Source organism: Phoca vitulina, unplaced genomic scaffold (genome assembly GCF_004348235.1).
Source record: "Phoca vitulina isolate PV1807 unplaced genomic scaffold, GSC_HSeal_1.0 scaffold1, whole genome shotgun sequence".
In the NCBI taxonomy this organism is placed as follows: domain Eukaryota; kingdom Metazoa; phylum Chordata; class Mammalia; order Carnivora; family Phocidae; genus Phoca; species Phoca vitulina.
In genome coordinates, this window is record NW_022589704.1 from 102094143 (window position 1) to 102121057 (window position 26915).

Sequence of the window (26915 nt, forward strand, 5' to 3'; positions counted from 1 at the left end):
CGAGGGACTTAACAGTGACTGGGGATGGGAGAGGTTTTAAATGTGCACACATCTGACATAATTCAGGAACACCTTGGACTACCATGCTGAGTGAATATACAGTGAGAACAAATTCCAAAGACGACTCCTGGGCAGATGTAGGACTGGCAAGGAATTTCTGACAAGAATAATGAACCAACTGGCCAGCTGCCTTCTGCACACACAGGGGTCCAGAAGCCCCACTACTCTGGGACCACATCTTGGGCACCAAGGAGCAGAGAACTGAAGGCAAAGTCCCCAAGTCATGCCCAGCAGTTAGGGTTACAGAAGTTAGTATCTCTTGACCCATCTGAAAGCCCAATTTAAACGAAAACCCTGTTAATACTGTACCTTCCCCCAGAGAAAAGAACCTACAGCAACACAGCAATAATCCGGTACAGATCAATCTTGAGGAAGAGTATCTCCCAACACACCTCAGAAAGACTATAAACTCATAAACTCACCCCAGGAACCAAACCAAAAGGAAGGGAACACAAAGAGACTGCTAATATCCTGAGCATCAAAGACATCCCCAGAGGGGGAATTAGGGAAGATGGGAATAAACTACCCTTACTGCTAGAACGGCGAGCCACTGAGCTCTGTGAACACTTGACCTGACTCCATATTAACGTCTTCGGGTGAGCCACAGGAGCTCTTAGGCAGACTGAAAACCTGGTTTTACATGCTGTTAAGGACCATCATTCCCAGACAACTGTGAGTTAGTGCCTTCAACTCTGGAAAGATCCAGGGTAGGACAAAAGCAGAAAGAGCCTTCCCTAAAAGAGCTTCTCCTGCTTCCTCTGCCTGCCAGGTTCACAGAGCTGGGACCCTCTTACCCCCTCTATTAGTCACCTAAGCCAAACTTCAGTAGCTGGAGGAAGAGAAGGAGGGGAGAAGAGGCTTAAGGAAGTAGCCATAGGTATAACTTTCCTTTAGATGTCAAAGGTGTTCTGGAATAAAAGTCCTCTGGCCTTTCTGTATTCTGCTTTAGCCCGCTGCCCAGAGCCTGATAGAAAGTGAATTTAATCAAGTCACTAGTGACTCTCATTCTCTGGCCATGAGCCTTTAGCCACTTCTCAGGCTTTTCTCCTCGGAAATAAGTTTATCAAAATCTACACTGAATCCTATGAAACAGATCAGTCAAGCTCAGGAGAGCTCAAAAAGAGAGCCTAGGGAAAAATTAACCACTGTAGTGAAGAAATCCTTATAGTTTGGTTTTAAGAAAAAGAGCCCTTTCCTGGTAAGTATCTCTGAGTAAATGCATCAAGAGTTTGGGTCTGTTGTATTTTCTGCAACTATTACTGTTTGTTTCTTTGGTCCAATGTTCATTCAAATCTGAGTAACTTCAGTCTTACAAATTGAAAAGTTAGAAGTCCTATTACAGTCGGTTTTCTATGTTCATAAGAAATAGGGCTTTTTGATAACTAACACACACAAGCTTCCAACAAATCTCCTGCTAAGGCACTACTGTCTCTTACTGAGCCTGCTCCTGCTCCAACAGCTACCTGTAGCTCACACTGCGGTAATTATTTTATAATTACAAAGCAAAAAGTAATATAAATCAAGAATAACTTGTTTCAAAATTTCAAGTAGTTAGCTTTCTAAAATTCTTTTAATTACATTCGGGTACCATTAATTGCAAACGACACTCAGGTTTGTTGCTGTCATTTGTCTAGAGAATGATCCAGACTGAGTATCTGCCAGCTAAGAGCTTCTAAGGACTTTCTGATGCACGGCCGTGTGTAAGGCCACACGACTGCAGACTACAAACAGGAAGCAAGCAAAGGAAAGCTTAGGGAGGTATCAGTATTACGGAGGTGGTGAGCAAGTGTCCTTTTAAGGGGAGAAAGTGCAGGTAAATAGTGATATGACATAAGGTACAGGATATCCTTAGTTAGAGTTTTTTGTAAATTACAGGCATATTAGTGAAGTTATTTGTTTGGTAACTGTCCTGTCACACTGATCAATTGCTTATTTCCAGCCCGAAGCATAAGGTCAAGTGAGTGTGCCACACTCGACCTGCCCATTATCTCGGCCAACCACTAAGGCTCACTCACCATTACCTCTGTAATGGCTTCCCACAGCACTCCCCGTATAATAATATTGCCCAATTTATGCCAAAGAAGACCAGCATTTCCCACCCAATTTATGAGCACTGCCATCCTATTCTCCCCTGTCTGCTTTGTTGGGCACAAACCCGACCTTGCAGGGAACTTCTGAGCACACCAGATAGGGCTGGGGTCCTGGACCCCATCACAGACCCTTAGTCCAGCTAAAAACCATGCTCCAACCCAAGAGGCTGGGATTCTCTTCCAGTAGGTAAGGGGCTCCTTAGAGGCAGGAGGAGGGGAAAGGGGAAAGTTACATGAGGAAATGGTGGGGAGCGGGGAAGACAAGAGGCAGAAAGGAAAGGAATGAAAACAAAATGGAAAGGAGACAAGAGATTCTCTTTCTGAAGCGCTAAGTTCAGGAGCAAAGCATTAATTTGCTTACAGGAAGAACAGCCAAGGTAATTTATAGAAGGATTAGCAGGCTAGTTGCCACCTGTCTTGGATAACTACCTCCTTCCTTTGTCTATTCATTCAACAAACGCATGAGGATCTACTAGCTTTCAGGCACTTTGCTAGGGCCTGGGAATACGGTAAGAACAACACACGCATGCTAACTGCCCACAGGGAACTTCCAGTACAAAGAGTGAACATTTGTTAACACAAATCTGTGAAAAGGGGATGCGGGAAAAGAACAGCGTCCTGGAACAGAAGCAGGAAAAATTTCACAGGGGGCAGTGAGAGACAGTTTGGATAGGGTGGTTCAGGGAAGGCCAAATCATTCTGAAGGGCTTTCACCAAAGGCATATCGCTCATCTACAAAGGTGAGGAGGATTACTCAGGCATCTGTCATGGACTGGGAATTCAAGAGTAGGAGGGGAGAAAGAGTAGGAGGAAGGGTCCAATTTACTATGAACAATGAAGCAAAAGAATGCCTTTGATTAAGCACCAGGGTAGAGATCACTCTTTCAGCAGGAAAAGGGGCCCTACCAGGAGGTTACTCTTCCTCTTTGAAAAAGTGCCACCAATTTCTGACGCTTGGGCCCAGCCTCAAAGGCCACGGGCATATGCAAGCAGCTGCCCCACAGCTTATTGCGGCCTGACCTGCAGGTAAGTGACTACAGTATAAAGCACAGTTTTCATTTCTGTACAAATATACCCAAGTAAATGGAAGATGCTAAAAATGAATTTTAAGATAAAAAAAGGGGGCCTTTCAATTGTGGTTTTTTCCCAATTTCATTTTTTTTTTTAAAAAAATCAAATGTATACACCTATTCCACCTTGAACCTGGTTATAAGAAGACTCCATGAAGCCCATTCTAACAACGTTACAAGAACTTTGCATCTGCCTGGCTCGATCAAGCCTCTTCATTCCAAAGGTCACTGGGTAAATGTGTTCTCGATGACTGGGCATCGGGCCAGATGGGACATCATACAGAAGCTGTCCCATGCAGTGTGGTCAGGTTATGGAGCTGCCTTAGCTCCCGGGTAGGGGGAAGCTGGGAGCAGCCTCTGTGTGCATGCACATCATGGGGCGGGGTGGGGGGGCGGACCAGTGAAAGCCTCCTGACCTCAGAGCTATACTCACATTCATGCTGAAGAAAGGTTCTGGCAGTTCCAGCACTGGGGGTAAATCAATTAGATAGTGTACAGTTTCCCGAAAGAAATGAAACAATAATTGGAGTCCAATCTTTCACATGGGACTCTAACCTGGGGAGGTAGCATGGAGAGTGGTGAAAGGTACACAGACTTCAAAAAACTCTCCAGGCTTCAAAAATCCTGGGAACGTTTCTTAGTTTAGACAAGTTACTGAAATTCTCTGAGCCTGTTTCTCATCTATACAATGAAGATTATTCATATGACTTTTATTTGTGTATTCAGATGTTTTTAAAATGCTCATTCTGTGCCAGGCCCTGAGCTGGGTGCTGACAACCGAGAGAACAAAACAGAGTCTCATCCCTACTCTCAGAGCTGCCAGCCAGGCAGCATGGTGAACCTTTGGAAAGCAAACTCCTAGAGGCTACAGAGGTCCAGAGAAGGCATTCCTCCCAGGGAAGCCTGTGCATCCTGAAAAATGATGCCTGCAAACCGAGAAAATAAGTGGGGTGTGATGAGTCAAGTGTATTCCAATGGGAACAATGTATCTGAAGACCATAAACCAAGAAGGCTGGCAGCTGCAAGGACAGGCACCCCTACGCGCACCAGTACATAGCCGTGTCTACCAGGAACTGGTCATCGTTACTAATATAACCGTAATAATAACCCCAAACTTCTGTGTGGTAATAAGGTAGAGAAAAGTAGCGCATTTAAATTGTTGCTTATTTCTGGGGCGCCTGGGTGGTGAAGTCAGCTGAGCATCCGACTCGTGGTTTTGGCTCAGGTCATGATCTCAGGGTCATGGGATCGAACCCCCCGTCAGGTTCCACACTCAGCACACAGTCTGGTTGAGACTCTCTCTCCCTCTCCCTCTACCCCTCCTCGCTGCACTCGCTCACAAATAAATAAATAAGAACTTTAAAATAAATAGTTACTTATTTCTCACAAAAGTACTCAATAGGTACAGCGCAGATGTTTATTTTAAATGAATATCCTCAGACTTAAATTTTTACTATCACTTAGGAAAGGGAGGCGTTTTAAGCAACTCTTAAGGGCTGTGAACAGTCTGTATGTCGGTGATGAAAGCTAAAAGTGAACTTCTATGAATCAACAACTAGTATTTCAACACCTTAATTTCTGAATGTCACAGTAACAAAAATCACAGTGTATCCTTTCACTGATTAAATATTCTTTTCTCCTTTCAACCACAGTACTTACTTCACTCTTGAGCTTGCCCTAAAAGGGCAATATATGTAATAAATGTCAGATATCAGATCTTCACCTTGCACTCTTAACGGAAATATCATTTTAATGATTGCCGTGCCAATCATGACCCAATTCTTCTTTATGACCACATGAAGACACAAAAGTGAGTCAGCTGGAAAAATTCACAGCCAAATTTGGAAAAGTTTCCCACAACAATGTGACTGCCCCAAGAGCTACCTGCCTCTTGTGCAATAACCCTTCAAATCAGCCATCCCCTACTCTAATGATTTCATTCTCAAGAACCCAACAGAGGCAAATAATACTTCTGTATAAGAAGGCAGAGAAGGGGCGCCTGGGTGGCTCAGTTTGTTGGGCGGCTGCCTTCGGCTAGGGTCATGATCCCGGAGTCCCGGGATCGAATCCCGCATCAGGCTCCCTGCTCGGTGGGGAGTCTGCTTCTCCCTCTGACCCTACCCCCTCTTGTGCTCTCTCTTTCACTCTCTCTCTCTCTCAAATAAATTAAAAAAAAAAAAAAAAAAAAGGCAGAGAAATAAGATGACAGTTGAGAATAAACACCTACATTCTAATCTTACTCTCTCAATACCAGCCCCAGCCCCAGGCCCGTGTCTACTCTGAGATACAAACCCACTTGAACCAAACCCACATAACAAATCAAAATTCTAAGTTGAAATGTCCAAAACTATAATCATCTCCCTATCCTCAAAACCTGCCACCCTCCAAGTCTCCTCCTTCCGCTAATTCTACCACCACCCACCCAGTCAGTCAAGCCAAAACACAGAATTCTTCTCAGCTTTTCCTACGCCCTTACCATCTCCCACGGTGTCCTCCCCACGCACCACCCAAATAATCACCAAGTGTGGCCAGGGCTGCCTCTAGCCGTCTCTCATGTACTCCTTCTCTGGTCACACTGAGGCTGTCCCAATTCAGGGCTTCCTCATCTCTTAGGTAGATTTCTGTTACCGAAATAGTCCTCTATAACTGGTTCTCTTTGTCTCCGATTTTATTTTTTAATAAATAATATTAGGTGTTTTAAATACACAGAACAATTAAAAACATAATAAAAGCAATTAATTCTGCCGCCCAGATAAATTATGTAACCTTTTTCAGAGAACAAAATTAACACATGCATAAGCATGGTTAAATAAATCAAGTATCACCAGAAGAAAGCAAAATAAAAACAAAAAGCTTTCTCTTCCAACTCCCTTACTCATTACTGGTTTTTTGTTTATAATTGGGACTATATCAGAGTTGCAGAAAAGAGAGGTCCCAATACCCCACCTTCAATCTCCCTATTATTAACACCTAACGTTAGTGTATTTATTATAACTAGTGAACCGATACTGATATACTATTATTAACTCAAGCCCATAGTTTATTCCAAGTTCCTTACTGTTTCCCTACTGTCCTTTATCTGTCCCGATGCGGGGCTCCATCCCAGGAACCTGGGATCATGACCTGAGCCAAAAGCAGATGATTAACTGACTGAGCCACCCAGGCGCCCCTGACCTTGACAGTTTTGAGCAGTACTGGTTCTGCAGTTTATAGCATATCCCTCAAACTGGGTTTACCTGAGGTTTGGTCATATTTAGACAGAGCGTAGGGGTTTTAGGGAGGAAGACCACAGAGGTAAATGCCATTCCTATCACACTATCAAAGTACATGCTCTCAACAAGCCTGCTGATGTTGACCCTGATCACCTGGCTGAGGCGGTGTTGGCCAGGTTTCTCCACTGTAAAGTTCCTCGGCTCCCTCTTGTCCATGCTGTACTCTCTGGAAGGAAGTCACTGTGCACATTACATACAGAGTAGGAAGCTAGGCTCTCTGCCTCTAGGGTAGAGTAGCTACATGAATGATTTGGAGCAATTCTGCAGAGATTTCTCTCTCCTCCCCCATTTAGATATTTATTCAATCATTCATTTTTATCAGTATGGACTCATCAATACTTATTTTATACTGTGGGTTACAATCCAATACTACATTATTTTATTGCTCGATGTTCCAGCTGTGGCCACTGGAAATCTCTCACAGTTGACTCCTGGGTCCTTTTGTCCTAACCCCATCATCGTTGTCCTTTGCCTTTGGGGCACTTTCTTACTTTCTGGCACCAGGACATGCAAAAGGCTCATCCTGAATAGTCTCTGCTCCGGCCCTAGAATCAGCCATTTCCCGGAGAGCCCTAGTGGTAGTGGAAACCAAGATCTAGGCACTGGGTGGCAGTTTCTTTTTAAGGGATATTATTATATATCTGATTCTGCATCTTGTTTTTTCTTAAGAGAGTTTCCGTATCTGTGCAAAAAGATAAACCGTATCATTTTAAACCTAAGTCCAACTTCTACCTCCCATCATATCATCAGATGCTGCCACAGTGGACTGTGTCCCTATATCACACAGGACAGTATCTATGGGCGAGGTCCTGCGCCAAATTACCTATGTGCACTGTCTCACTTTCTCCTCCCAGTGGTGCAGGACTTGTCACCCCCAGCTCACACAGGAGGAAGTCGAGGCTGACAGGGAGCCTGCCCCGGGTCACAGTGCTCATTCAGGCACAGCACCTACACTCGGCCTGAGGGGTTCCAGTGTCCACATGCTTACTCATTCCTGCCCCAAAGTCACCTGTGCATTTATAATCCAGTCACCTAGACCAGTAGTCCCCAAAACCACTTAAAGGACTGGGGACACTTTTTGATGATTCACACTAGTCTGCATCAAAGAACTATAAGGGAAAACCTGTCAACTCCTCATAGATTTACATTTTTTTCACTTACTGGATTATCCTTTACCCTAAATTACACCTTATTTTTCTTTACTGGTGTTAATGTCCTGGGTTTTATGAAATACCAAGGGTTGGTTTAAATCTTGTTGTTATACTTGGGTAAGGTTAAAATTGGCCACCCTGTATTAGTCTCTCTCCCTGCAAACCCAATTTTAAAAATTTAACTTTGAGCAGTCAGTGGCCTACAATCAAAATCTGGGTTTCTCAGCTCAGCATGCGAGGCACTTGCCCATCTTCTTCCTGCACTTTCCCCCCCCAGCAATACCGAAGTGCTTTGAAAAACAAACTCATCATGTTCATAGTATAATTCCATCTCCCAGAATTACCTCCCTCAGCCCCTCGCTGGGCAAACAACTGACTAGGAACATTCCACTTCTGGGGCATCTAAAACTTGTAAAGCCTGGTTTAATGTCTCCTTGAATGCTTTCATTTTTAAATTATTCTCTAAGACAACTACTAAAAATAGCACGATTTGAGAATCAAAGAAAAAAACAGAGCCAATGGTTTATCCTAACGGCAGGGAAGAAGCACTGAGCTTGCCAGGAGGACTGGTTCAAGAAGGCAAAATCCAGCGCTCTGCTCTCTGTCCGGCCACCAAGCCAATTACAGCAAACCTGAAACCTCCTGTGTCCGTATTGGAAAGCTACTCTGCCTATTACTCCGTAAGGAACTGCTGTGAAGAATCAAAAATAACCAACAAACCTTCAGGAACGTGCTCTGAAAATACTAAAATACTTGATACACCATTGTGGTAAAATGGCTGATATTCTATTTTGCAGGTTGTTCATGGGCCCTTTATTAATCGTGGACTGACAGAGGAAGATTCAAACAAGCCACTGCTCCAAGAAGCAGCTTGTAATCCTCGTTTCCTACCGTATCTGCAGTCCTTTAGGGTAAAAGTTACCAATGCTTAGTAGGCTGCATTTCAAGTAACAGTGACTAATGAGATAGGCAACTTGAAAGGAATTATCAAGCGAAAGGACAGTCTATTTTAAACCCAGATCCACGGGCTTTCTCCATAGCCTTTGACATGACACAGTCAACTCCCACAATTATTTTGCCCTATTTAAAAAAAAAAAAGTCGAAAATAGAACAACATAAGACAAATGCCACTTATAAGAAACACACTTTCAAATCCTCAAATGAAGAGATCTGAAAAAGGTCACTTCAGAACATGAATTATTTAACTCTCCTGCCCAGGTATTGATTTCCCACAGCGGCTTAACCTGAATACAGAGTCCTGTAATGAAGGACGAAATAAAAAGGAACACCAGCACTGTATACTTCACATTCTCAATTTTAAAACATAACATGCAGAAATGCAGCTTCTTCCAACATGACCATTTGCAGCAAACTTAACCAAAGTTAGCTTAAGATAGACAGACACGGTGACAATCACCACTACAAAATAAACAGAGAACAAGTGAGCTGGATGTGTGCCAGTTTCCCCGCAGTGGGAGGCGGAAGAACACTTGTTATCCTGCACAATTTTACTCTGTGTAATACCTGTTTCAGTTGAAGGGTTTGGAAAGATCCTTCAGAGACAACAAATTAAAAGCCTGCGAGAAAGAGCGCCCCACAGGAAGGCAGGGCAGCCACACACGGGTTGTTCATATCACATCAACTGCACCTTCTTCAAACACAAACCTGTTCTCATGGAGGCGTTTTCTCAAATCATTTCAGTGCTACCAAAACCTGGGTAAAACCTCCATGCAAAGACCGAAGGCTAATCGGTAAGACTTTGGCAAAAACAATTCTTCTTTTGTAGTTTTTCAGTTTCATTTCTGCATTTTTAAAATGCCAGTCTTCACAGGGAAGGAAAAATCTTACACAGTGATTCTCGAGACAGAAGCAGCATCCCTACACTGCTATGAGTTATATGCATTTTCTCTATCCACTGTTGAAAAAGCTTAGAAATTTCTGGCCAGCAGATTCCTTTGAGACAGCTTATACTCAGTAACAAATGTCTTGAATCGCAAAATAATTTATTTTCATAACCCACATACTGTGAATACAAGAGTTACAGAAAAAAATTTAAAGCACAAGAAATGAAAAGATGAAACACAGCTAATCTCGCTTCTTGTGCCTACTTCCTCTTTCTCCCTAGTTCTCGAAGGTCAACATTAATGTTAATACATCTGTACATTTCACAATTTCTTCTCTGCCAACATGGAAATATTCATAGCAATTCTTTTCCTAAGTTTCATCCACAATTTTTAGTTATCAAAGCAACTATAAAATATCTTAAGTACGTTATTTATTTAATAATTACAAATGCATTTCAAAATACATTAGAATAGCCTACCTTTCCCAGTAGTCATGATTGTCAGGGATCTTGGTACAATACAAACACTGCTCTGAAAGCTATACCTACTCACAGCAACTTAAGCATCAGCCAACTCTCCACCCACACGACTTCTTCAGTGTGATCTGCACCAATGGCAACTGCCACCCTCTTCCAAAATAAAAGCCTGGACTATATATAAGTGCTTGTTTTAAAAGGGGGACTGAGTGGGAGGTGAACCTTCTCCATCTGACTTTACTCATGTAGGAGAGCCTTCTTTAAAACTCGTATTAAAAAAATTTTTTAACTATCTGATTTTTCCCCTTGAAAAAACAGGGAAGAACATTCCTAACATAAACCTTAAGAATAGTATCAAAAAAGCAAGCTTTACTTCCAAACAGAGGATGAAGCTGTCAGTTGCAGCTTAAGCTACTTAAACTGGTATCAGAAACAGTCTCTCCCAGGCTATTTTAGGTGGTCTTGTCCTTATGAGAGTGCAGTATACTTGCTAGCCTTATACCATATTATCCCTGGATCTGTGACTATGGAAACACTTTCCTAAGATACTGAACCAGAACCCCAGACCTTATAATATACAGAGTCTAATAAACAAGCAGGCGAGGGGATGGGAGCCCATTACCAGCACCTGATCCACTTACTCACAATTACGGTTTTTAGGCTACACAATAATAATGGCTTGGCTTCTTAACAAAGAAGACACTCAATTCACCTTTAAATGAATGCTTTGTCCTAGCTACACTGGGCAACAATTCAAATCTTACCTAACAATTCAAAATTGGTCTAGTCGCTTTCAGATTTGCACAGGTATTTCTCATTTCTAACAACTTAAAAATGACATCTAACATTTTTCAAATTATAGAATTATTTTTTAGTAGAAAAACATAAGGCAGAATGCAGTTGGCAGTAAAATGATGCTGTAGATACATGCATGTATTAGAGTTGATAATTTTATGATTATCTGTTATTTGGTTTATAGTTTTGTCAGCAATCAATATTTTAACTTTTTCTTTAGCTACAGGTTTATTATGGAATTTTCACAGATTTAACCAGCATGATACTTTCATTCTTTCCTCATAAACATGTTAGCTTTGCTCAAGAAACTCGAAAGCGTGCACATTTTTAACCAAACTAATGTCCATGGGCCTCACTTCAATCAAATCTAATTAAAGATCATTAAGTGGCCGCAGATAAAGGACACTGACTAGTCTATAATTACTGGCTCTTTCATGCTGAAAATCCAATTCGCCTGTGAGCATAAGCACATCTGCATGATTAAGAGAAAGACTTACATAGAAAATAATTTACTTTTTGAAACCCATGGAAGGCAAAACTGTAATTTTTGCTTCAAGGGGTTTGCTAATTATATGCAGATGGAAAAAAAGAAAAAGAAACATCTATAAAACAACATATTTTTAACTCCCATATTCTTGCCATTCAAAGCTGAAAGGCCTTTGGGTAACCTAGCAACAAAAAAGAATCCTACAAAGATGAAGTGTTCTATTACAGATAGGACACTCCTTTCCAATTGCTCTTCAGCTGCTTTTCCATTACTGTTTTTTAGTCACAATTCTGCATTTAAAAAAAATTAAGTCCATGGGCTTTACATAAACATAATTACACATCTTAGAACCACCTAATTTTGAACATGTCAAGAAATAGAACCTGCAATGAAACTCATCTCTTCCCTACAAGTATTGCCGTAGGGAAGCAATAACTATAAGCAATAATGTAACTATTATTATATTAAATAGTTTCTTTCAACTTAGCTCAAATCCAGAGCTTTTCTTACTCAGAAGGTTACCGTTCACAAGTAACAACAAAAAAAATGACAAATTTCATAAAAATTAAAAACTTTTAAATACCAACCAAGTAAAAAAAGACAACAGAACAGAGAAAAATATTTGCAAATCATGTATCTGGTAAGAGTCTTATGTCCAGAATATATAAAGAATTCTTATAGTTCAAGAACAAAAAAACAAACAAACACCAATTTAAAAATGGGCAAAGAACAGCAATCGGACAAGGAAAAGAAATAAAGGCATCCAAATTGGTAAGGAGAAAGTAAAGCTGTCACTATATGCAGACATGATACTATACAAAGAAAACTCTCAAGACTCTCCCCCCCCCGCAAAATACTATTAGAACTTATAAACGAATCCAGTAAAGTTTGCAGGATACAAAATTAGTATACAGAAATCTGTTGCACTCCTATACACCAAAACAAAGTAGTAGAAAATGAAATTAAGAAAACAATTCCATTTGCAATTGCACTGAAAGGAAAAAAACACCTAGAAATAATAAACTTAACAGAGGTGAGGACCTGTACTCTGAAAACTAAAACACTGATAATAGAAACTAAGATGACATACACAAATGAAAAGATATACCATGCTCATTCATGGACTGAAAGAATTAATATTGTTAAAATGTCCATATTATCGAAAGCAACCTATAGATTCAATGTAACTCCTGTCAAAATACCAATAGCATTTTTTCACAAAATTATAATAATCCTAAAATTTGTATGGAGCAACAAAAGACTCTAAACTGCCAAACCAACTAGGAAAAAGCAGAACAAAGCTGGAGGTATCACAATTCTAGATTTAAAGATATACTACAAAGACATGCTAGTCCAAACAGTATGGTACCAGCACAAAAACTGACACATAAATCAATGGAACAGAAGAGAGAGCCTAGAAATAAACCAATGTTTATATAGTTAATTAATCTATGACAAAGGGAGCAAGACTATATAATGGGGAAAAGACTGTCTTTTCAATAAACAGTGTTGGTCCTGAAACTAGTATTATGCTATATGTTAACTAACTGGAATTTAAATAAAAACTTGAAACCACCGGGGGCACCTGGGTGGCTCAGTTGGTTAAGCGTCTGCCTTCGGTTCAGGTCATGATTTCAGGGTCCTGGCATAGAGCCCCCCCTTTTTTCTTTTTTTTTTTAAGATTTTTTTTTTAAAGATTTTATTTATTTATTTGACAGAGAGAGACACAGCGAGAGAGGGAACACAAGCAGGGGGAGTGGGAGAGGGAGAAGCAGGCCTCCCGCCGAGCAGGGAGCCCAAAGTGGGGCTTGATCCCAGGACCCCGGGACCATGACCCGAGCAGAAGGCAGACGCTTAACAACTGAGCCACCCAGGCGCCGCTTTTAAGGCTCCCTGCTCAGTGGGAAGCCTGCTTCTCCTTCTCCCTTTGCCATTCACCCCCTCCCCCCACTTGTGCTGACTCTCCCTGTCAAATAAATAAATAAAATCTTTTAAAAAAAAACTTGAAATTACAAAATAAATGGTGTTGGGAAACTGGACAGCTACCTGCAAAAGAATAAAACTGAACCACTTTCTTACACTATGCACAAAAATAAACTCAAAATGGATTAAGGACCTAAATGTGAGACCTGAAACTATAAAACTCATAAAAGAAAACATAGGCAGTAATTTCTTGGACATCAACCTTACCAACATTTTCATAGATTACAAGAGGAACAAAAGCAAAAATAAACTATCAGGACTACATCAAAATAGAAAACTTTTGTACAGCAAAGGAAACCATCAACAAAACAAAAAGGCAATCTACTGAAAGGGAGAAGTATCTGCAAATGCTTTATCCAATACAGAGTTAATATCCAACATATATAGATAACTTATACAACTAAACACCAAAAAAACAAACAATCCAATTAAAATATGGGCAGGAACCTGAATAGACATTTTACCAAAGATATATAGATGCCAAGAGACACATGAGAAGATGCTCAACATCACTGATTATCAGGGAAATGTGCAAATCAAAACCATAATTAGATATCACCTTACACCTGTCATATGGGTAGAATCAAAAAGATAAGAAATAACAAGTGCTGGCAAGTATGTACAGTGCACTGTTGATGGGAATGTAAATTTGTGCAACCACCGTGGAAAACAAACTGGAGGTTCCTCAAAAAATTAGAAATACCATATGATCCTAGTAATTCCACTCCTGGGTATTTACCGAGACAAAACAAAAACACTAATTCAAAAAGATATATGCACCCCTATGTTTATTGTGGCATTATTTACAATAGCCAAGATATGAAAGCAACCCAATTGTTGAATGGATAAAGGAGTGTGTGTGTGTGTGTGTGTGTGTGCGCGTGCGCACACATACACACAACAGAATAATACTCCGCCATAAAAAAGAATGAGATATGGGGCGCCTGGGTGGCTCAGTCAGTTAAGGGTCTGCCTTCAGCTCAGGTCACAAGCCCAGGGTCCTGGGATCAAGCCCCAAGTCTGGCTCCCTGCTCAGTGGGGAGTCTGTTTCTCCCTCTGCCTCTGCCCCTCCCCGCGCTCATGCTCCCTCTCTTTCTCTCTCTCAAATAAATAAAATCTTAAAAAAAAAAAAATGAAATCTTGCCATTTGTAACAACATGAATGGACTTAAAGGGTATTATGCTAAGTGAAACAAGTCAGAAAGACAAATACCATATGATTTTACTTACAAGTGGAATCTAAAAAACAAAACGAATGAACACAGAAACAAAAAGGAGAAATAGACTCATAAATATAGAGAACAAACTGATGGTTGCCAGAGGGGTGGGGAGTGGGAAAATGGCCAAAATGGGTGAAGGGGAATGGAAGGAACAGGCTCGCAGTCAGGGAATGAATAAGTCACAGGGATGAAAGACACAGCATAAGGAATAGCGTCAATGGTACTGTGAAAGTGCTGTATGGGGACAGATGGTGGCTACACTCTTCAACAGACAGAGCTGTGGAATCACTATGCTGTGGACCTGAAACTAATGTAACACTGTGTGTCAACCGTACTTCAGTTAAAAAAATAAATAAATAAAAACACAAACAACCCTTCAAAAAAAAAGGACAAAGGAACTCAATAGATTTTTCCAAAGAAGATCTACAAATGGCCAACACGCACATGAAAAAAATGCTCAACATCATTAGTCATTAGGGAAATGCAAATCAAAGCCATAATGACAACACTTCACACCCACTAGGATGGCTATAATCAAAGAAAGAGACAATAACAAGTATTGACTTAAATATGAATAAACTACAACTCTCACACATTATCGGTAAGAATGTAAAATGGTGCAGCCACTTGGAAAATAAGGCGCCACTTAGGCAAACGTTAAACACAGAGTTACCACAGGAGCCAACAATTCTACTGCAAGGTATATACACAGGAGAAATGAAAACATCTGCACGTAAAAACTTTCAAATATTCATGGTATCATTGTTCACAAGAATCAAAAAGTAGAAACAACCCAAATGTCCGTCAACTGATGAGTGGATAAACATAAGGTGATGTATCTATGCACAGGTGAAATATTATTCAGCCATAAAAAGGAATGAAGTACTGATACATGGGTGAATCCTGAAAACATTATGCATACATAAAAAGCCGTATGTTGTATGACTGCATATATATAAAATGTCCTGAATAGGCAAATACCTTGAGACAGAAAGGGTTGTCAGGGACTAGGAGGAGAAGGAAATTGGGAGTGCTAATGGTTCTAAGTATTCCAGAATATAAAAATATTCTGGAATTAGATAATTGCACAATTTTGTGAATATACAAAAAAAAATATACACTTTAAAAAAGTAAATTTTTGGTATAGACTTATCTCAATATTTAAAATATGCTGATAATTCCCCCCCAAAATAATCCAAGACTCACTTCTAATAAAAATTTAGATAAATAGGAATAGATGAGAACTACCTCATCTTGCTAAAGAACATCTACAAAAAAACCTACAATTAACATCACACTTAGTTGTGAAAGACCTAAGACTGGGAACCAGATAAGGAGGTCTACTCCCACCACTTATACTTTATGTAGAGGAGGAAATTCTAGCCAGTGCAATAAGGCAAGAAAAAGAAATAAGTATATAAATCTGAAAGAGATAAAACTACTCCTATTTGCAGATAATTTGTCGATCTATGCAGAAAATGCCAAGGAATCTACAAAGACATACAGAACTAACAGGAAACTTCAGAAAGGTCACAATCGACCTATATAAGCAGCATGTCTCTGAAGACAGCAGAGGGTGGAGAGTTGAGAATAAGTAGAGCAGTCAATGGTCTGACGTGCAGAGGAGTTCAAAAACTGGTTATACTGGGAGTCAGTGAACCAGAAAAACAAAAATCAGAAGAGGGTTTTCTTATGTTCCAACTGTGGTTTCTCTATGCTATCTAAATGTTCAAGGACTCAAGCAAAGAAGGAAATTAGGTGGTTTGCTTTTGACAGCTACTGAACACCTTACCAGTCTCTCAAAGTTACCATAAAGAGACTGAACTTATTTGGGTTAAGAATTCTAAAATCTTTATACATACCCCTTTAGGTGATTCTGTTTTGGTTCTAACAATTAAAAAGTAATACTACATATAGACAGCAAAAAGCCGAAATTTTAAGGCCTCTAGTAAGTCTTGAATTAAGATTTCCTTACCATCTGCTATTTTTAACATAGACACCTAAAAGAACTGTCTTCATTCTCAATCCTACCCCTTTACCACATATACATACATGGATATGCAGCGGCAGTATTTACAGCACATGGAGGTCTAGAATAAAATGTTGCTGTGACACACCCAAAGCCACAGGATTTAGTACCCTTGATTAAATCATGTGTGTCGTGTTCATTAAAACTCAGAGAGTATACAAACGCTCTCCTGCGCAAGGCCTCCAGCAGGGGTGTGGTCCTTCTCCCCAATGCCAGTATTATAATCAGATTCTGTTTCATAGTTATGATTTATAACACAGGCTATAAAGCACAAACTCACTTCTCAGCCCCCACCACCACTACCTCTTTACCTGGTACTTTCTATCTTGGTAACAACAAGTTTTAAACTGGGAAACCACACAAACTACACACACACACACACACACACACACTTAAAAGCACATGTGTGGCACCTGGCTGGGAAGCCCTGCCGTTGTACACCATCAACGTCACTCATCACAGGAACACAACTCCACGGCCAGAGTTTTGGTTCTAGCTCTACCACGGACCCACTGTAAAGCACATATAAAAGTATATATACAAAAGTACACCTGGCTGGCTCAGGCACTAGAGTGTGTGACTCGACCTCAGGGTTGTAAGATCAAATCCCACATTGGGTACAGAGATTACTTAAAAATTAAATCTTAAAAAAAAAAAAAATGTAGAGGGCAATGTACAGAAGTTATGCCATGATAAAATTACAAATTATACAGTTACAGACAAATGAATTGTTAGGTGAATATGAAAAAATGAACACTGATTTACTGGTGGTAGCAGAATTATTGTAAATACTCTTTTTTTGCCCTTTTAATTATGTTTTTACAAACACATGGAAGAGAAATAAGAGGGCTTCATGAAAGCATGTTTAGAATTCTTTAAACAGTCTTTAAGAAACATACTATGCAAAGACAAATTCCTTACTGATAATGATAGGTACACAGCAGAGTAGGACTTAAAAGACCTACATCCTGTTCCCTGCTCAACCCTTATGTACTAGGAGTGACATTCCCCCAAAGTGACAACCGTTTTTTATGACTTCAAGATTTTCAAAATTCGACAGCTACGCCGTGATCTAAGATCCCTAGCAATTCAGAAATTGCTATGATGCAATGATGTATCTAAAAGTTAGAAAAAGTTCTTGGTGGCAACTGCTTTGTGAGGACTTCACTCATACACTCACACACACTTATGCACCAAATTCACTTGTCTTTTCTTCATCTTCTGGGATCACAAGAAATATCCACGTGTTCAACCATCACAAAGTATAGTCAAAGGAATGTAAGTATCAGAAACATTAAGTCACAATTCAAGTCTCAGTCATTATTTTGTTTATTTGACAATATTTACTGCATACCTATACCACATGCCAGGGACCTTTTGAGGCACTAAGGATAAAGAAGGGAATAATACAACGTTCTTGGCCCCATAAATAAACACATTATTTTGCAGCAATATGCGGTAAGAAAGAACATTAAACAGAACGAAGGCCCAGAGTTCCCTCAGAACATCGGATGTGCTATACTGGCTGGCCTTGGTAATGAAGTGTGTCTGCGGCCAAGGTCTGGATGGAATGAGGGGGAGGGCCACAGACACACCCAGGGGACAAATGTTTCAAACAGAAAAAGTCATAAGCGCAAAGGCCCTGAAGCAGGAGAAGCTTGGAATGTTCAAAATTAGCAAGGAGGTCAATGGGACAGGAGCCAAAAGAACTCTGGGGAAGAACATCAGATGACATCAGAATGGTGGTCAGCATCAGATTGTGTGCAGGGCCTTGTGGGCCATGGTGAGCCACTGATCTCGAAAACCTCTGGAGGATTCTGAACCGGGGATTAACATCACATCAATTACATCCTAAAAGGATTACTCTAGGGGTGCCTGGCTGGCTCAGTCGACAGAGCATGCAACTCAATCTCAGGGTCATGAGTTGGATTTCCCCACTGGGCGTGGTGCCCTACTTAAAATTTTTTTTAAATTAAAAATAATAAAAATGAAAGGATTACTCTGCTGTGTGAAAAACAGCTTTTAGGTGCTTGGGGAGAGTAACAGCAAGGACACTGGCCAGGCAGCCACCGCAAGAGCACAGGTAAAAGACTACAAGGACTTGCACTAGGGGAAGAGTGGTGGCTAAGGTCAGAATGCCTGGGATTCCAAGCTCATGAGTTTGGTGTGGGCTCCAAAGAGAAAGTCAGCAACAACGCCGTTTCCGGCCTGGGAAAGTGGGTAAATGGAGGTCAGTCTTCAGACCTAGAAACTGTCCTCAAGATATCAAATTCAGCTGTTCAGAACTAGCGTAAGTATTACTGACCTAAAACTGAAAAGGCAAAAATAGAACAATGGCTTTTTCTACTCACCGTTTGCTGATTGTATCATGTTTCCAGATTTTTGGACTTCATCAAATTTTGTAAAAATTACATTCAACCTGTATGAAAAAAAATACATGTGTATATATAGAAACTATTAACTATCACCGTTTACAGTCAATATAAATTATATTAAAACACTAATGTGAAGTTGAGTCACACTCCAAAAAAAAAAAAAATCAAGGATACAAACCCACCTAATAACAAAAACAGTAACTATATTAATAACATTAGTAACACCCAACAATAATCGAGCACTTATTATAGACTAAGCACTGACTTAGGACTCTCTCTGAAAGATCTCAATTAATCCTTACAATAGCCATATACAAGATTATTATCACCCCCATTTTACAGATGAGGAAATCAAGCCAGGACAACTTACTTATAGGGTAACATGGTGAGTTCAGGTGGAGATGGCAGCCCTGAGAGTAAGGATCCAGAGCTCATATTCTCAGGCACCATATTAAACGGCCTGACTGCTCTACACAAAATGTATACATTATGAAAAGCATATGTTTCTCCTATTTCTGTCTAAGCACAGACTGGTGATTACTTAGGATAAAGATTTTCAAAATGCACTGACATTACAATATAAAAGCTTTTCTGTGACTTCTGCTTAATTAAAAAATGCTATAAATAATTTCTCCAGAAACACACTGTGACTAGATTAACTGAAAAAAACCTACATGACATTTATTTTCTATTAATGGATCAATGTCATCTTGACATTGAAATTGAAACAAAACTCCTTAACCAGTCAAAATATTCCATCCTAAGTGACACCAGTAATGAGAGAAAAATTGGGGGTAGGGTACGGTGAAGCGGTTGCTCTGGTAGAAGTCAAGAAAAAACTACGCTTTCCAAAGCAAAACACAGATACATTGGAATAAGTGTAAAGGCTGAGAGTCCAAAGCAATGTACTCCTACGTTCAAACCCACACCACCCATTTCAGGGACCAGACTAGAAATTTTAGCACTTGCTTACAAACTGTCCTGTCATACAAGCTCTAATTAGTTCAAACATGTTTGTCTTTTCTTCACAACTAGAATGGACTCTCCTTTAGGATAGGGATGGGAACTATATAACACTATGTCATGCAGGAGGGTTATATCACTGTGTAAATCCTGTTCCTGCCCTCACTATGGAAACTAGGTACATTCTGGCCTCCATTCATCCATACTTCATTCACTGAGTCCAGCACTGAGCTGGCCAGATGCTGAGTGTGTAAAATTCTTAACTTCTAAAGCTTCTATTTCATTCTTTTCTACTTAGAATGTCACATCCTAAGTAACAGGGGAGCCAAAAGGACACATCAGCAAAGAGAGGTAAAATGAAGGGTTCAGGTGAAGGAGCCTGACATCCTGTCTCTCCCCCATTCCCATTCCATGGCAGGTATCGATCTTTTCTGCCCATCTTTCCACCTAAGCCCAGATGTAGCCTCAAAATCCTTCTCAAAGCTCCTCCAGGCGGCCACTACCAACTAATCAAAGTTGGCACTGAATTACGAAAATCTTATTTGTCATCTCAGGCCCAGATGGGAGTAAAACTCACTTTCATATCCAGAGGTTACTAAAGATCTGGAAAAATGCCTTAGAATCAATTTCTTATGATGTTTCCATCACCTTCCCTCTTAAAAGCACCAAAGATCTCCAGTGGCTTACAAAGCGCACAAATAATATCACTACACAGGTTGCCAGGGCATGCCCTGACCAACTTATCACTTTATTGTGTCACAACTACACCCTCTGACGTGAGCATGCCTGCAAGTTTGCAAGTTAGGAACAAGGTATACCTCTCGCCTGGTTGGTCCTAAAATTCCTGCCAGGGGCAAGAATTTCATCCATTGTTGGTAAAGCAGTCACCATTTTCAATGTCCGCTGTGGAAGAGTCTGCAGTTGCTCTCTGTCTATGGTAATGTCTACTCACTGGGGCCACATGACCCACAACTACAACAAGCTACCCACAAGCTGGCCCAAACAACTAAGTGTGAGAATGCTAAAAAGATTACTATTTTTTGGTACCTGCACTTGAATTCAGAATTCCCTCAGGCAGCTGTGCTTTTCCCTCTACTTACACTTGTCTCACTAGCTGCCTCATTCTCTGCTCAGCAATGTCTATACAGGGGCTCCTAAGAAGGTTACCACCTCAAGAGATCAGTAACCTGGCTTCAGGACAGTCTAGCACCAACAAAGACTTCCTGAGGAATGGCTTTTGCCTTTAGCTCTGAACACAGCAATACGAAATGCCTCTCTGGGACCAACGAATTTGCACAAACCTAGAAGCGTGAGTTTTATACATTCAAAGACACTGAATATATAACTAATGATTACTCTCCGAAGCCACCAACTTTTTTTTTCACTTTTTAATTTTAAATCTCTGGATCTCAAATTTAAATTTTGACAAATAACCAATACAATTTTCCCCTGGTTTTTCTGAATTCAAAATTTATATTCAACTCTGCAATCCAACTGGCATTTATTTTACTGTAAGATCTAGATCTAACTATTCCTTCCTAGAATATCTTATAAATTTAGGGGCGCCTGAGTGGCTCAGTTGGTTGGGCGTCGGACTCTTGATTTCGGCTCAGGTCATGATCTCAGGGTCGTGAGCTCAAGTCCCATGTCGGGCTCCACGCTGGGTGTGGAGCGTGCTTAAGATTCTCTTTCTCTCTCTCCCTCCCAACCCCCTGGCTCGCACTCTCTCTCTCTCTCTCTCTCTCATTCAAAATACAGATAGATAATTTTTAAAAATTCAAATAATTCGTAAAAGCAAATACTAGTATGCTCACAATCAACAAGCTCCACCCATACGTATACTCAGAGATTTTGACTTTTTAGTCCACTGCTCTTAAATATGAGCAGATAACCAAGCATTCAAAGATGCATGAGTAAAGTTTTTAAAGTGAAAGAGACCAAGATGAACAAACACATACTCCAAAATCACAACACAGAGGAAAGAAGAGGCAATGATAAGTTTTTAAAATATATCATTAATACTTCCAAAGAGATAAAGAAAACACTGCAATTATAAAAGCTAACGGGGGGGGCGCCTGGGTGGCTCAGTCATTAAGCGTCTGCCTTCAGCTCGGGTCATGATCCCGGGGTCCTGGGATCGAGCCCCGCATCAGGCTCCCTGCTCGGCAGGAAGCCTGCTTCTCCCTCTCCCACTCCCCCTGCTTGTGTTCCCTCTCTATGTCTCTCGCTGTCAAATAAAATCTTTAAAAAAATAAATAAATAAAATAAATAAATAAATAAAAGCTAACAGGGGGGGTGGGAGGATGGGTTAGCCTGCTGATGGGTATTAAAGAGGGCACGTTCTGCATGGAGCACTGGGTGTTATGCACAAACAATGAATCATGGAACACTACATCTAAAACTAATGATGTAATGTATGTGATTAACATAACAATAAAAAATTAAAAAAAATAAATAAAAGCTAACAGGGAAGGAGCCCTTCAAAATGACAGAATAAGGACCTCTGAAAATCTGCTCCTCCAAAGCAGCCAAGAAAACACTGGCAAAATCCATCAAAATCAAGTTTTTCAGGCTCTGGAAATTAAACAAAGGCTGGCAACAATCCAAGGAGCATTTTTCAAGAAAAACGGTTACTCTTGGTAAGGATAACAAGCTTTTCACTGTTTTGCTGTGTCTTATTTCCATCTCCAACTCACTAGCTAAAAATCAACAGCCTCACAATCATGATAGTTTGAAAACCAGCAGCCTTGAAGCCACTGGGAGGAACTGACCAAGTTTGGAGCACCACAAAAGTCCCCATTCTAAGAGAACTGTAATTATTTCGCCTGTCTGGCATATCCCAGAATCCCCATTCACAGGGTTTTATTTTACCTGATTCATAGCACACTTAGTGGGAGAGCCTCTTTTCCCTGAAGCCATGATCAAAAAGAATCACCAACAACTGTTTAACATGGCAGCTGCCCAAGGTGATAAAACTGGAGCAAAAACACTGACCAAAAAACTTACAAAGAAAAATGAAGAAGGATATATTCACAGGGAACGTTGAAAAAATCGGACATATTCCTGGGAATCTGGAAGGCTACACATATGTGCAAGTCTGTAAGAAAGTCTGAGGAAAGACCTAAGAAGACACTAAGGTCTCATGTCTGACTGACTTTGAGGCTCTGCACAAGCAGACAATAAAGGGGAAGGCAGAGATGTATAAACTGCCTGCCAGAACACCGAAAACATTCCTCAACATACACAGGGACAGCCCTTCAGCAAGAGCTATGAGATTACTGGTTGAAGGCATTCAAGGAAATCTCTGTCTAATCATTAGCCGAACACTAAGCTAACCAAGCAGAGACTGCAGGAGCCATACACATCAAAAAAAAATACAGACTTTATGGAATTAGTTCTGGAAAATCACTTAAGGAACAACAAATCTGGAGAAAGAGCAAATGTGATTTCCAAAGCTGTCACAAGAGATTACTGTAAATGACCAGTTTTAGCTAGTCAAGTATAAAAAAATTATACACGTAAAGAAACAAGAAAACATGGCCCATACAGGGGAAAAAAAATAAGTCACAGAAACTATCCTTAAAGGAAACCCAGACAATGAACTTACTAGATGAATACTTGAAATCAACTATTAGAAATATGTTGAAAGAACTAAAGGAAAGTATAAGAACAATGTGTCACCAAATAGAGACTATCAATGAAGAAACTGAAAACATAAGAATCATAGAGAAATTCTAGAAATGAAAAGTACAAAAACTGAAATAAGAAATTCACTAGATGAGGATGTCTTGCTGGCTCGGTCAGTAGAGAATGCAACTCTTGATTTCTAGGTTGTGGGTTCAAGCCCCATGTTGGTATAGAGATTACCTAAAAAAATAAAACCTTTTAAAAAAATTCATAAGAGGGTTCAACAACAAATTTTTGCTAGGGGAAGAAAAAAACTGCAAATTTGAAGATGAATCAATTGACAATACCCTGTCTGAGAAACAAGCTGCTGGAAGAAAAGAAAAGAAAAGAAAATCTTGAATGCAACAACAAACAAGTCAGGAAACAACAAATATTGGTGAGAATGCCGAGAAAGAGGAACCCTCTTACACTCGGTGGTAATGCAAGCTGGTACAGCCACTCTGGAAAACAGTATGGAGGTTCCTCAAGAAGTTAAAAATAGAGCTACCCTATGATCCAGCAATTGTACTACTAGATATTTACCCCAAAGATACAAATGTAGTGATCCAAAGGGGCACCTGCACCCCAATGTTTATAGAAGCAATGTCCACAATAACCAAACTATGGAAAGAGCCGAGATGTCCATTGACAGATGAATGGATAAAGAAGATGTGGTGTGTATATGTATGTGTGTGTGTGTGTGTGTCTGTGTGTGTGCATGGAATATTACTCAGCCATCAGAAAGGATGAAATCTTACCATTTACATCAACGTGGATGGAACTGGAAGGTATTATGCTGAGCAAAATAAGTCAATCAGAGAAAGACAATTATCATATGGTTTCAGTCATATGAGGAATATAAGAAACAGCAGAGAGGATCATAGAGGAAGGGAGAGAAAATGGAATGGGAAGAAATCAGAGAGGAAGACAAACCATGAGAGACTCTTAACTATGGGAAAGAAACTGACAGTTGCTGGAGGGGAGGGAGGTCGGGGGGGGAATGGGGTAACTGGGTGATGGGCATTAAGGAGGGCACGTAATGTGATGAGCACTGGGTATTACATGCAACTGATGAATTACTAAACACTACATCTGAAACTAATGATCCACTACATGTTGGCTAATTGAATTTAAATAAAAAAAAGAGAAAGCAACAACAGAGAAGTCACTTATTGTGTACCAAAAAATCCTCAATAAGATAAATAATTTCTCATTAAAAAAAAGTGGAGAACAGGTGGCAGTGGGATGATATATTCAGTCTTGAAATTTAAAATCTCAACCAAGTATACTTCAATAATTTGAAAATAAGCAAGCAAATACATACATACATAAAATAAAACATAAAAAGCTCAGTCAAGAATTCTACATGCAACAAAATTATCCTTCAAAAATGAAACAGAGAATCTTCTCTGGACCAAAGATATTTCAGTCTTTACATGAAGTCATACTACCAATATAATGAATTGCAGACTCTGAGTGGGGGGGAAATGAAGGAGAATTTAAGACATTCCTAGATAAACAAAAAAATTAGACAAGTCCTTCAGTTGGAAATGAAAGAAGACCATACATTAGCCCGAATCCACATGACAGTATAAAAAACACCAGTAAAAGTAACTACAACGGTAAACATAAAACCTACGTAAACGTAACAGGTAGTATAAATGTATTTTTTGTTGCTTTTAACTTTTTTCTTGTCCTACATGACTTAAAAGGAAACTACATAAAGCAAGAAGTATAAAACTGTGTGTATTGGTGGGCTGCAATATACGAAGATGTATAGATAAACACAGCAGAAGAAACAAGGGGAGAAAACAGAACTGTATAAGAGTAAAGTTTTTAATACCGAAATTAATTAAGGGTAATAATTCTAACTAGGCTTTTATAAGTTAAGATGTCAACTGAAATCCCCAGAGCAAACACTAAGAAAATAAAACAATACAAAAACACAAAATAACAACTGCTGGCACTGCTGGTAGAAATGCAAAATGGTGCAACAGCTGTGGAAAACAGTATGGTGGTTCCTCCAATTATTAAACATAGCAGTGTATGATCTAGCAAATCCACTTCTGAAATCTAACCAAAAGAACTGAATGCAGGGACTGTAAGAGAGACCTGTATATCCATTTTCACAGCAGCGTTATTCACAACAGCCAAAAAGTGGAAGCAAGTGTCTATCACCAGAGGAACGGAGCAACAAAATGTGATATATACACACAGTGGAATTTTATTCAGCAATACAAAGGAATGACTCATGGTATAATGTGGTTGAACTTTGAAGATACTGTGGTAAGTGAAAGAAGGCAGTCAAGAAAAAGTTACATTTTGTGTGATTTGCATGAAATGTCCCAAAACAGGCAAATCCATAGACATAAAAAGTAGACTAGTGGTTGCCAGGAACTAGGTAGAAGTAAGGAATAGAGAGTGACTGCTGATGGATACAGGGATTCTTTTTGAATGTTCTAAAACTTGATAGCAGTGATAGCTACAAAACTTTCTGAATATACTAGAAACAACTGAACTGTTCAATTTAAAGGGGATATAGTAAATTATAAAAATATGAAAATTATGGTGTAGGAATATTTCAAGAAGGCTCTTATTCAAAAAACGGAAACAGAATGCTATAAAAAGGGACCATACAATTGGAACAGAAAGGAAAAATTTTTAAATCAAATACCCAATATCCAAGTGGTCATAGTATAACTATAATATTTATAAATGTTTTATATTTATATGCTTATATTTATAAATACAATAGTTATATTCCTAAAGTACCTTGCTCAGAAAGACATAAGGTTCCAGATAGAAAAGCCCTCCAAGTGCACCACACAAAAAATGAAAATGGTCTCGTACAAGACCCATCAACCATAATGTTTCAGACAAAATCAAAGTTACCTACATAGGATGAAGAATCAGAATGGCTTTAGAATTCTCAGTAGAAACACTGAAAGCTGGAATGACTCAATGGGGCACTGGCTTTAACATTCAGATTGAGGGGAGCCTGGGTGGCTCAGTCAGTTAAGCGTCTGATTTTGACTCAGGTTATGATCGCCGGGTCCTGGGAGTGGGCCCCGTGTTAGGCTCCCCCACTGTCTGCTTTTCCCTCTGCCCCTCCCCCTGCTCACTCTCTCTCTCAAATAAATGAGATCTTAAAAAAAAAAAAAAATTAATTTTAGCCACCAGACAGACAAGACTCAAATAACAACCAAATGCATGGCCCAAAAGCGAAATTCTGGCTCCTCCAAAGCAAAGCAGATGAAAGGGCAAATCTCTTCCCACCTGTGAAATGGAAAAAGGAGCTGCGCCACAAAGCATATTATTGATCTTAATGTTTATATCACTTAGCTGATATTATTGAGGCATTTTTTTCATCACATATTTCCTAGAGATATAATTAATCTTCTCAAACACAGCACTCACTCAATGGACAAACTCTTA

General features: G+C 39.8%; 1 protein-coding gene across 23 annotated transcripts in view; it reads right to left on the minus strand.

The window, feature by feature from the left end:
- The window catches only part of CLASP1 (cytoplasmic linker associated protein 1), a 262250-nt gene that overhangs the window by 131591 nt on the left and 103744 nt on the right, over positions 1-26915 (minus strand). For 22 of the 23 annotated variants that reach the window (XM_032412342.1, XM_032412275.1, XM_032412268.1 and 19 more), the window contains one exon: positions 18828-18895. In XM_032412342.1, coding sequence (XP_032268233.1) covers positions 18828-18895 — 68 coding nt within the window. Of the gene's footprint in view, positions 1-9966; positions 11653-18827; positions 18896-26915 lie in introns of those variants that run through there. The other variant, XM_032412353.1, reaches the window with a different exon arrangement.